At 40.1% G+C, this 13347-nt stretch overlaps 1 protein-coding gene across 3 annotated transcripts in view; it reads right to left on the bottom strand.

The window, feature by feature from the left end:
• pvrl2l (PVR cell adhesion molecule related 2 like) overlaps positions 1–13347 on the bottom strand; it is a 376118-nt gene that overhangs the window by 188849 nt on the left and 173922 nt on the right. For all 3 annotated transcript variants that reach the window (XM_085395491.1, XM_085395490.1, XM_085395489.1), the window contains exons 4-6: positions 7351–7644; positions 4491–4608; positions 3423–3571 (exon numbers count right to left, since the gene is read on the bottom strand). In XM_085395491.1, the coding sequence (XP_085251617.1) occupies positions 3423–3571; positions 4491–4608; positions 7351–7644 (561 nt within the window). The remainder of the gene's footprint in view (positions 1–3422; positions 3572–4490; positions 4609–7350; positions 7645–13347) is intronic.

Here is a 13347-nt window from a genome sequence, read left to right as displayed (position 1 = left end):
GGTTCAACTCTCGGTGTGTGCTTTCATTAGCCACTCACATGTCGGTGAATCGGTCATTGAGCCGAATGTTTGCTGATGATTTTTACAAAGGTGAATCAAATGATCCATTCCTGTTGTAATTCACTACCAGTGGCAGACTGGCCATCTGGAGTGCTGTGACTTTTCCCGGTAGGGTTCTTTTCGAATTGGGCCAATGCAAAAGAACAGAAATTGAAATATTCACTGGGCCGTGGATCTGATGACAGACCTGGTGGAGTGAAGAAGACTCATTACAGTTCATGATTCACCTGCTTTCACCACAAATAAGAGCTTATTTGATGTCATTTACAATGCCAATATTCATAAATGCCACAGTGTCTTGAAGGGGCAAAGATTTAATCATAAATTACTTTTATATTTATATAAAGTATTATAAGCATAGAAAGATCACTGAACATGCTCATGCCTGATGGTGTGTTGTTGAGTTTTACTTCAGTTGTTTAATTCCTCACAAGCAGTCACGTTGCAGAAAAGGGATGAGAACTAAGCAGTCAAACAAAAAGATGTTTTTTCTGAGTGCTGGACTCAAATTCTATAAGTAAACGTTGCAAAAATGAGAGATTAAGTCGCTTTGTTACTTTATATCATCTAGCTGTTTTGCTGCTGTGGAAAAGAAGCAAACCCTGAAACACCAAGGACACATTTAACCATCTCAAAGTCTGGGCTTAAAACTGTCAGTTCACAACCAGGTGCTGGATGATCTGGCTCCATTTTCTAATTCAATAAATAAAATGTATTAAATAAGTTCCACCTTTGTTAAATGCCTTATACACTTACATAATTTAATCAAAGCTTTCAGAAGTAAACAGAAGTAAACACTCTTCCCCAGATAAGCTGTGGCAGTTTTATCATTTATTTGCTTTATCAGATAAATGTTATTGTTGATAACAGGTCTTCCTCTGTATCATTCTGTCACACTGTAGAAGCTAGATAGGTAGAAAACCTCCAGCAGACGTTAAGGCTTTAGTTTTGGTTTATCAGTGACTGTGATTGCAATTCTAATTCAGTCCTTAATTTAGGTGCTTTAACCTTGATTGGACAGCCGAAGTCATTTATGGGGTTTTGATGAGATGGTCTAACTCAGAAGCGCAGGACATTTTTTCCTTTCATTGCCAGCTCCTATTGATTATAGGCCAGCAGTTGTAAAGAACGACATTGAAATGAAATGCATTTCAAAGATTTATGTCTGATGCCTGAAAATTCTTGAGCTGATATGTTGGACCTGTGTGGAAACAATGGAATGCGCATTTTCCAAAAAAAGGGAATTTTCCACGGTGTTTAAGGACACTTTGGCTGTTCTCTGTCAAATTCTATCAACACGTTGTTGAGTTTTACTTCAGTTGTATAATTCATCACAAGCAGTCACGTTGCAGAAAAGGGAGGAGAACTAAGCAGTCAAACAAAAAGCCTTTTTCTTCTGAGAGCTGGACTCAAATTCTATAAGTAAGCATTCCAAAAATGAGAGATTAAGTCGCTTTGTTACTTTATATCATCTAGCTGTTTTGCTGCTGTCGAAAACAGGCAAACTCTGAAACACCAAGGACACATTTAACCATCACAAAGTCTGGGCTTGATGTCAGTTACTTAGAAAGATGAAACATTTGCCTGTCCTCAAAGAGTTTAAAGTGTGTGCGGATAGCGTGAAGGTTTTACTTGTGTCTGTAAAGGATTTTAGAGCGTTAACTCTTATTTTATGTGTATTATGCGTGTGTGTGTGTGTGTGTGTGCTAGTAGGGGAAAGTATACCCTCCGTGATACTTTGAGTCAGTCTCAATGCTATGCTTCGAGCAAGAACAGTAGCAGCTTAGCCACTTCTGAACCTCCCACACTCCCAGCGCACCGTCTGGCTACAAAGAATCTTTTTTCTCAGAGGAAACAATTCCAATCTCCTTCTCCGATTTCCCACGGATTTTCTAAATGTAGTTTTCGCACTCTCTTTTGGCAAGAGTGTATGATTTTTGTTCTTTATGTTTTCTCTTCCTTTGTTGTAAAGCTCCACATGGTGATTATGCTAACAAATTCTTCTAAAAAAAAAATGTGGAAGGAAGAAAGAAAAACATTTTGACCAGTCAAGCAGTCAGTGTGGAGTGCACTGTAGAAACACACACACACACACACACACACACACACACACACAGTGATTAAAATGACACTAACAAGATTTGAGGCCTGCCCGCTGACGTGCAATGAGGCATTTCAACATCCAGACTTGTTCCTGGGTTTGTGTTTGCGTGCTTGTGAGTTTAGAGGTGTGTGCATGTGTGTAGGATTCGTATATTGAAGCATCAGAAGGCAGGGGGGGGGGGGGGGGGGGGGGGGGGGGGGTAGAAGAAGAAACTGTGACCGAAAGTCGTGGCAACAGTGACCAAATCATCTCACTGGTAAATGTCAAAAGTCAAGACCCAGCAGAAAGATCAAGACTGCATGCAGACACCACCATTATACTGTTACCAGAAGGAGAAATTCAAAGGTGAAAGAGGAAAGAAAATGTGAACGACTCAGTTCCCTTGTTTAGTAAGTGTTAGTCAAAAAAAATGCAATGAAAGGAAAAGGTAAGAAAAAACTAAACAAAAAAAGAAAAACAAGAAGAAAACCAAACCTGGGCAAACTGGCTCACACCAACTTGAACCCCTTGAAAGAATCTGGGAATCGTCCAACAATCCCAGCACCGCTGCATCCACTGCAGGGCCAAAACTCTTGTAGAAGGGCCTATCATACACCACAATTCACTTTGAATTTGCATCCAGCAGAGCTACAGATTCCCGCTGCAGTGTAGCCGTGCAAAGTTCAGTTTCAAGAGAGTGCTTTCGATCGGAGGTTATAAACACCGGCCCTTGTCTTGCATTTTGGCCCTGCTGTGGGGAAAGGGTCAATCAAAGGCCTCCACTGTGCCTCGCTAAAATTTGGCCAGTGAGGAGGAAAACATTTAAAAAAAACAATCCGACGTGAAGACTGAGAGAGATCAGCATCCCTGCAGCTCTCAGATCAGCTCTGATCCCAGAATGTGTGCATGGGTGAGAGAGAAATGTATGTTTCTGTGCATGCGTGTCTGCAAGTGTATCCATCCACCGGAAGAGGCGTATGAGACTATATGTGCATGCATATGTGCACTGGGACAATGTGGAATATTGTCAGGGAACTAGCATGGCTCACAGTGTGTGTGTGTGTGTATGTGAGTGTATGTGTGTGCAAGCAGTGATCGCATGCTGTTTGCTGTATTCCTGCTGGGTGTGATGGAGTATTGTGTTGGGTCACCAGTGTGTATTCATCATATTGACTGGTAAATATACATGGATTTCCATTTCATTTGTGCAAACGTCCACACATATACAAGGCGTGTGTGCTTGTTTGTGTGTGTGTTGTCACTGTGTTAATAGACTCACCAATGACAACAGTGGTGATTTGGTTCCTGCTGGACCCGAGCCGATTCTTGACCTCACAGATGAAGGTGGTGTTGACAGCATCATCCACCTTCCTCACTGTCAGCTTGTTGCCCTCCACCACCACTGTTTCTGGCAAAGGACCAGAAGCCCTGTTGATGGGGGAAAGATGAGAAGGAAGGCGAAGCAGGGAGGACATAAAAGTGAGGTCGTGAGTACAGGTTTTTGGTGAGATCACAAAGGATCAGAGCAGAGAGGAATGGAAAAAAGTAATGAAGAAGTAAAGCAGGAGAAGTAAGTCATTGTGTAAATCAGGGATAACAAGAAAAGACGAGACGAGACGGTGGGGACGAAAAGGAAGCAGTGACGAGGTCATATATTTGGAGAAATTGGATAAATAAGATGAGGGGGAAAATTGAAAAGACAAAATCATGAAAGAAAGAAGGAGAATAAAGAAAAAAAACAGAAAAAATGGGAAAAGACAGAAAATGTGGTTTGAGGAACATGGTTTGTTGCTGCAATATTCAAAGATGACAGTAATGTGTGAAAAATCATGCGAACAGCCATTCTGTCTCCCTGCTCAATATTCATAAAGAGAAAGCAAGCCATCTGTCCATCAGAACGACTTTTTTTTCTTTTTTTAAAAAACACAAATGCATTTGAATGTCTACTTAAAAAAAATCTTTTGCCAAAGCATGGCAAAGAAACATCCTCTGCCAAGGCCAGTGCCCCAGTTTTGTGATTTTAATGAAAAAGTTCCAGATCTGTACGTAATTTAGTGGGTTTTTCCTTTGCCCATATTCTTCCTCTCGGAGAAGTTTCTGTGTAATGTTGCTGATAAACAACCAGGCAAACAGGCCTTCAAAAAACCCCACCTGTCTCATACACCTGGCTCACCATTTGCCCTTAACTACCATTACAGCGAAAAAGAAGATTGTCAGGCACATTTCTGCAGGGATTACAACTAAAACCCAATTTACAAGAAGGTTAGGAGTAAAATGTAAATAAAAGCAGAAGGCAATAAGACAAAAAGCATCCCAGATATCCTGATGGATTAAGTGTGACCCTTACGCAGTCCAGGTGATTGTTGTGGGCTCGGGGTTGGCGTTAGCCAGGCAGACCAGCGTGGCATCAGAACGGCCAACGTACCAGTTGTGGTCGTATCCCTCAATGGACACAGAGGGTAGATCTGAAACACAGAAAAGAGTCACAATAACTTTGAATTTAATCATTTAAATTACAGAAAAATGTTGGAAAATAGCAACAGCTCTAAAGTTTTGCATCAGTTTCATGAACTCAAACAAACAAAAACCAAGTTCAGATTTAATCCTCATGTATCCAGAGGGCATTAAAAAAAAAAAAACAAGGTAATCTTAGCACAAAGAAGGCTGTGTGTGTGTGGAAATTTCAAAAAAGCCTTCCTTGTGGCTTTCTTTCCCTTCAGGTTTGAAAAAGAAAAGCAAGTGAGAGGACTATAGGTGTGAGGAGAGGACAGTGTGTCAATGAGAGTAAGAAGAAGCAGGACAGGATGGTAAGTGTGTGGTGTGATGTGTGTGTTCCTCCTAGAGTGCGCTGACCTATAAAAGCTGATCTGAGTTACACAGTAGACAGGAGACATGATCCTTCACACCATCACTAAACTAACACAAACACAGCGAGGAATCACGCTGTGTGAGCATGCCTGCTGCAGGTCTCCTATCTCTGCGAGCACCAATTTTAAGTACAAGGACATGTTTTTCCACTCCTCACTAAAGGCTACTTCTACTTGAAATTTACTTTGAATTAAGTTTAAGTTGGGATTTCAAACAGATGAATGAGTGTCCCCTCAAAAGAACTACATGTGCATGACATGCACACACACATAAAGTACACACAAACAGGGCACGATGGAAAAAGTTCCTCGACTCCATAAAAAGCATAAACCTTGTTTGATGAAATGTGACCTCTATTTCCTGAACTGAATAAGCAGAGAAAACACTGATGGATGGGTGGATCCCCTTCAATGGACTGCTCCTGCTTATTTAGGTTGTTGCCTGAGAGTTTTCTTGCGACCACTTGCACATACCCATCAGCAGAAAGTATCCCATGCAACAAAGGCAACCCCTAAACCTGAATTTCATTTCAGCCAGAGGATTAAGTAACAGGTAGCCAAACCTGGGAAGTAAAGTCAGTGAAAAGTGACAATTGCTATTTGAACCCAACACTTTTTTTTTTATCAGCAGTAATCTTCAAAACTTTATGCAGACATAATAAATGCTATGATAAAAATCACAGACACTTGCAAGTGATCAGTACAGGACTTCCACAGATATACATATCTGGAGGTGTTTTTGCTTTTTATTTAAGAAAATGCATCTTGTAGATACTAAATCTGGGCACGTGCATACAGTACATACTGAGATGTACACTTCTTGAAAGGTAGTTAAGATAATTTAAAAGCTTGACTTGCAGCCATATCACTGTGAATGTCACAGAACAGTCAGGGGTCTTGTCCTCGTAAGACAAGTGCATGTAAGAACAACAATTCTCTCAACAACATTTGACATGCACGCTTTGATTGTGTGTGGATGCCACCTAAAATTTAGAGATTACAAAACCAAGCCGAAAGAAGACAATCTGTTCCATCTTTGCAGTAACCGACAGCAAGGTCACACCGTTGAGACGATGCTGGCGGCATTCCTAAATCTCTTGAAAGCCACGCTGAACCTGTGTAATATTTTAATCCCATGCAAATTAGAATGGAATTTAATGGATTCATTTAAAGCAATGTGTGTGTGTGTGTGTGTGTGTGTGTGTGTGTGTGTGTGTGTGTGTGTGTGTGTGTGTGTGTGTGTGTGTGTGTGTTTATTTGTGTGCAAAATGTGTGTTTGTGATTTTTTTCTATGCACCCGAGGGCCAAAAGACCTAAAAGGACAAATTAAAGAAAATTCTTTGGGGGCATTTTCTTCATCTTACTTCTTAAGCGCTCTCTGTACAGTTTGGGTTTACTGCAGATTGAACATTCTGAGTTTCCATACGCATCTGCTTCATCTGTCCTCATATTGCATGTAATTAAAGATTTCTAAGTGCATGCATTTGTCATAATCTGCTGATAAATTAACAACTAAGGAGAACCAGCAATGAACGCAGAGCCCATTAAGGATGCTACAATTAATAGTGCACAAAATCCTCCAGTTTTATAGCTAATCAGCAAAGGATTACACTCCAAAACAGGATATAAGCAACAGGCTGCTGGGTGCATTAGTTGCTAACCAAGGATCTTGTGGTACAGTTAGACATACCGAATAAACCAACCATGGCTGAGTTTGCTTTTGGCTGGTTTTAAGCTCATTACCTCAGTTATTCAGCAAAGAGTTCCAGCAGTGGACTGCAACATGATATACCACTGTAATTTAATCAATTCCAAGTACACAAATACTGTCAGCGAAAACTTGTCCTTGTTAGATCATGATGTGCATTCACGAGGCAGTTCGCAGTCTTTCTGCGTTCATTTGCACCACTATCCCAAACGTGTTGTCACATATTCTGCAGGTTTGCTATACTATTTCGACAATGGCAATGTAAGACATAGCAAAATACTCTTATTTGTTTATTTTCTCTAGAAAATTACTGTTTAGTCAATTTTATTTCAATTGCAATTTTTCCCCTTGTTGTTCCCACCAGTGGGGCCCTGCCGTGAATTCAAGTAACACTGCATTACAGAAACAGTATATAATGCCTCTCAGTTAGTGGTAAAGCACTTGCAAGTGACTGTGAAAGTTAAGGGCTCCAGGTTCTTTGAAAAGCACTGATCTGCGTCTGAAATTGCATGCACTTTCAAGTTATTTAAAACTTTAGTTGGTCTTGTGATCATTGAAATAAAGTACCCCGTTAGGGAACACAATTCTAAGTGCTTTGTTCAAGAGTGTATATATGTGTGTGTCTTCCTTACACTCCACAGATAGCTTGATGGGGTAAACCCAAGGCTGCTTCTGTGTCTTCTGGTTGACTCTGCAGATCACTTCCCTGCCGTTGTCTGCCGGTGTAGGGACCAGCCGATACTCGCTGCGTACCGTCACCGTGCCGTCTGGCCCGCTCGTGGTGCTGGTCGAATGATTGCCTCCCACTGGCGCCAACCACTCAATCGTGGCTGCTGGTTTGGCGTCCGCTGCCTCACACCGGGCTACCACCACCGACTTGGTGCCAGCTTGGACAGTCACACCATTGGCCGAATTCTTGGGCTTGGCTGGGGGGATGATAGATAAGAAAGACAAGGGGGGGAGTTAAGTAGGAGAGTCCAAGACAGAAGGCACGGAGGGGGAAACAGAGAGAAAAGAAAAGTGGCAGTGCAGGGAGAAAGATAAAAGAAGGGCGGTGAATGGAAAGGGAAATCAAACAAGAGGCCCAGGGAGAGAAGAAGAGGGAGGAGGGCAGGGAAAGCATAAGAGGAGGAGGTGGTTCAGTTTGTTGTGCATATATACTGTGGCGGCATCCTACTGTGGCTGTAATGAAATACCGAGAGAAGCAGGAGGCCCTCTGGTGTGACTCTGGGCCAGTCCACTTCATAGGGACAGAAAGAGGAAATACACATAGATCCGTAAAACTGCATACACCAGCCAATGCAAGTGTTATAAAGAATCATAATGTTTATACCATGATATGATATGAAAACCGTGTGAAAATGGTCAATTTTATTTGGATAAAACAATCAGTTTTGAGTTACTGTCACCAAAAATTGCTTTGCTGGTAATTCCCAATTGAATTGAAGCCGAAATCATACTAGTAGTTTCAACAGCAAAATGCACGAAATTGCTTTCCATCTTTGTAACGTTAGGTTTGTCAAACTGTATAGAACTTCTAGAAAGTGCCAATTTTCCATGAAAACGTCCTCCCCTTCTTAGAACAAACTGCTACACTATCAATCTATCAGCAAATGTCACCGAATTCCATTATTTTGTGATGTCAAGTCTTGAAATTTCCTTGTTTTGTTACACCCACTCACCTCAAACATGCATCATTTTGTACTGCACAATATGATTTCATAAATTCCCCCCAAACGCCTTTAAATCTGTTTTATGTGTCTGTAGGCTATGCAGAGAGACAGTAATGGACATGCTGAAATTGAAAGATTTTTCATATCAAGAAAAAGTGAGGCAGTTACCAAAAACAGCGTATCGCCTCCTGATTCACTGAGGCTTCTGTTTTGTCTGTCCTCGTCGGTGGATTTCTTTTCATTAAATGGCTCAAGAAAGAAGTCCTTCACTCTAAGGACAGACAAAATCTTTATCTCTGCTGCTATACTCTAAATTTTAAAAAGTGCCATTTGGTTCCTTAATGTTATAAACAACCAAATATCCATGAGAATAAAATTACAAGGTACTATTAACTTGCAAAACTAACTTTAGCCTTTCCAACAGTGGTAAATGCTTTCCATTAATACTTAATTTAAATTTTTTTTAATGCACCCATTAAAGGTGTTAATTTCAGAACCTGGTAAGACCAGCACTTAAAATAATAATGAAGTTGTACAAATTCACATCACACTTTGATTTGTTCACAGGTATAAAGTCCAGCACAATGTTTCACATTAAATTCAGCTCCTATGACATGTATGTAATGACAGCGAGCAGTCTGACGGCGCTGACCTTAAAAAGAAAATACATAGTAAGTCTATTTTTTCTATTTTTTCCCCACTTTATTTCATGTTCTTTCTCAAAGTTTAAACTTTGGGTGTAAAGTAAGAATCTAGAATGCACAGCATCAGTAGTTGAACAGTTAGATATTTTTCCTCCTTTTCTGCCTCTTTACAAACTAGTTTGAAATGTAATCGTGGTTATTACATTAAACTAGCTGTGAATAAATATGCCTTCAATGAAGATGTCAGTTTTATTAGTTTCTAGTCCACCAGAATCCTCTGAGGTTTTAACCAGAAACTGTCATTATCACTGACAAGGGAACATGTCCACTTAAATCATGGAGAGCATTCTGGACATGCTGTGCTCCATGTAAATACCAGATTGGCTGTCACTTCCTAACTATCCTGTGTACATTTGCGGTGCTGGAGCATAACCAGCAGATTCTGGCAAACCCACTACCTTTGTCTCTGTTTTTGCTTTTGTTAACCTCATTTTTTTTCTTTAATTCTGCTCAATGCCTCACTTACATATGGATAGACAACACTGCTTCAGTCAAAATGGCTACTGTCAATCAACTTGTTCACGACGAGTGTTACATTTAAAATAGCACAGAGCAGCCAAAGAAATGTCTAGTGGCCTACTGTCCAAGTACTCATGAAACCTAGCAGTGTGGGTAGTGTGTAACTGTGAGGAGGATTGCATCTAATGTGCATTTCTTTCAATTTTGAAATAAATCCCCTCAAATTAAAGCATTTTATGTAGCATCCAGAATCTTAAATGGAATTTGGTGAACCACCAGTCTTGAAGAACAAAAACAGATTTGTTTGCAGGTTAAACTATAGAATAAAAATATGTATCTGGAATCATTTATGGACAAATGCTTCCACTAGCAGCTGAACACAGAAGCATTGTTGTTTCCATTTACTTACTCTTGGTTACAAGGTACAGTATCTGCTGGCTATGCTTGCAGTGCCCACTTCAACCTCAAGGACCACGTATTTTGGAAAAAATGAATGAACTCACTTTCTTTAAACGAGCCTGTCAATCACTGCTAATTAGACATCATTATCTTGCTGCTGCCTCTGGGCATTTCCAAGATTTTTTAAATGGGTGCCAAAAGGGGAGACCATGAACATGCTCATGTGCAGCCTTGTGTTTCATTACAGATTTATTATGTGAAAAGTTCTGTTGCACGAGATTTTAAACATAATTCTGTGTTGGATAATTGTTTTGCAAAGTGTTTAGACTTTTAACTTAATTAAAACTTAAGTACTAAAGCAGCTTAATAATGCACAGTATAATTAATATATATTTAAACTATCCAAAATAAATGTAGTCAATATGCAGAATGACACTTTCCAGATTCATGTACATAATATTCTTGTCTCATAATATGGATTTTTTGATCTGTATATCTGTTATGTTGCAGTTGTTGATGATTTTAATTACCTACATATATTAAGGGAGTTCATCTGCAAAAAAATCTAAAGTGCAATAATTGCATCCGAAATAAAACAGAGTAAAAGCTGAAAGCAGGGTAACATAAAAATATTTAACTCAATGACAAGTACATTAAACCTCAGTAAAGGACATGAGTAACTGAACTGTTGCATTCCTTCTGGTCCTATCCAGGCTCTCATAACGATGGTGGGGATTCTCAGATTAACTCCAGTCCAGTGGCTTTGTTGAGGGCCACCGAGGGAAGCCAATTAGATTTGGTCAGGGGGCACTGGGGGAATGGGGGAACACTCCCTGCCTCTCTTTTGGACTGCCTTTGTGTCGTAAGGCCTGCATCACCTCTTTGACGAGAACACGGTTGTGTGCCGTTATAACTTTCTTTCTCCTCTACGTTTCTGTTCTAGCTGCTCACTGATGATTGACTAAGGCCAGCTCTGTCTGTCTATCATCCTTAGCATCTAATCCAGTTTCACCTCCCTCCTTATGTTCCAGCCCTTAAAGTCAGTCATAACAACATAATTACACATCAAGGCTCCATGCTACTATGCAGATTGGTACTTGTTTCAAGCGTAGATAGCTCAATTATCTGGAGTTTTTTTTATGGTAGACAGACAGACACTCATTTAGATTCTTCTTCTTATATTTCTCTACTCTTATTAATAATAATAATAATAATAATAATAATAATGGACTGGATTTATATAGCGCTTTTCAAGGCACCCAAAGCGCTTTACAATGCCACTATTCATTCACTCTCGCATTCACACACTATTATGACACTTTGTAGTCTTAATCATCATACAGATGAGTCTGTTAGCTTTGACAGGTTTATTTTAATTGACTTCAAATTTAATAACAAGAAAATCTAACGTAAGCCAAAATTAGCATCACATATTACATACTTGCACATTTTTTTCTGAAACCTGAAAATCATATAGAAGAAGAAACAAAAGGAAGGGAAAACGAGCAGAGATAAAGTGAGACAAGAGAGGTGAGGGAGAAACTGGAGGAAACAGAAGCCAACAGAGGAAAGAGACAGAAAGAGACTGACCGGGCAGAGAGTAAAGCAGGATGGCAGAAAGGGGTTCGGATTCATCTAGCAGTTTAGACGAGTCAGGAGTATCCGTCCCTGATGTGTTTCGTGACACTGCATTCAATTGAGCCTGTTGCTACTCCTCACATCAGTCTGAGGCGAGTACAGAGCAATTAGAAGGCAAGCGGGAAGCCATGCTAACAGAGTTAACAAACGCTGCAGCCCCAACACCCATCCTTATCACAGACCTCCGAACACGTCACCACCCCCCGGCGGTAATATCAAAAGGCTGAATGTCGGAAATTGACAGGGAGAAAGGAAAAATGCATTAAAATAATGTTTCCAAACACAGTTAACTGCATGAGGTGTTTGGTTTATAAAACCAAGCACTTAGAAAGAAATGTGTTCAAAAGGTGAACGCATCATACTCCCCACATGCTTCATTTTAAGTGTTCCAATTGCATTTTAATTCGTGTTTTGACCAAAGACTTTGGTAATCATAACAAAAGCATTGCAGTTAAAAACTTTTCTAAACTCTCCCAAAGCAGCAAATTTATTTGCCCTCTAGAAACAATTAGATTTCAGAGCAACACATTTTCAGAAGAGACCATTTTCTCGCCTTCCTTTATATAAAGATTTGTTGTGAAGCCGTCACTGTACCGATAGAGATTCTCATCACTGTTCGGCAGGGATGACACCTACCCTAACTTGAACCCATGACTTCTCTAAGATTGTCTCTTCACAGAAGAAGGCCTCTCACTGGAAGGTTGCCAGACTGAATCATAAACACAATGGGGCTATCTGCCAAACGCAAAGATTTGAGAGTGTGAAGCCAACTGTTGCTGAATTAAGGTGGCATTCGGGTAAGACAGCTGACATCTGTCATAGTGGCAGAGCTTGTGTTGAAACCAACCAAGCACCAGAAAGCAAATTAGTGAAGCCAAGTACTGACCTATATTACTGCTTATATTTGGAGATTGAAGATTCCACCATAGAAACATACCTATGGAACCATAACAGTTTGATTATGAGAGTAATATTCAAATTGTGTAGATCAGATTAGAAGTGGTTTTATGTACATAGTTTATACTTCATACATCTTTGAAACCACGATGGTTATGGAACCTGTCCTAATCTAATTCTCTAAAAACTTTCAGAAGTTCACATATGAAAATTACTATATCCAATCTTCATATTTTACAACAGCAGACAGCACTATGTACCTAATGTGTCAGTCACACCACAGTAAAAGCAGGACAACATCCTCTATAAGAGTAGGAAAAACAGGTGGTTGCCACATGACTGTATTGGTGATTCTTTACATTTGGCAACTGGTTGCCAATAGTTGTGGTGACCAACTCAACTAAACCTCAACCTCTGGGTGACCATTTTCAACCATAAGGCGACTGTCAGTTACCTGACAGGAGGTAACCTGCCTCCAAACAGTGACTCTTGGTAAAGTTTTGCAAAAAACCGCTGTCTAATTTATGAATGCATGAGAGATTGCCAGCACACTGCAATCAATCGGAGTCAGTGACTGAGTGCAACTTGTCTGTGATGCAACTCTTTGCAATCGGACAGTCTACTCAGCTGGCTGGCAACTTGCTGGATTCTGGTTATTTTTCAAAATAAAAGCAAGCTTGCTGAATATATAGCATTTTGCAGTTAAATAAAACACTTACCGCAACTACCACGTTATTCATAGAGGAATGTCTGAGCTTATGTTTCAGATCTACGAGGTTCTGGATGAACTCCAAATTTTAAGCAGTAAATGTGATTTTGTGCATCAGAAATTTCCGCTGATTTATCAAAGACACAACAG

Source organism: Rhamphochromis longiceps, linkage group LG22, assembly GCF_057381845.1.
Source record: "Rhamphochromis longiceps isolate RC_006_pf linkage group LG22, R_longiceps_female_GT1.1, whole genome shotgun sequence".
Lineage (NCBI taxonomy): Eukaryota > Metazoa > Chordata > Actinopteri > Cichliformes > Cichlidae > Rhamphochromis > Rhamphochromis longiceps.
The sequence above is the reverse complement of the archived record's forward strand: the minus strand, read 5'-3'. Positions and strand labels throughout refer to the sequence as shown.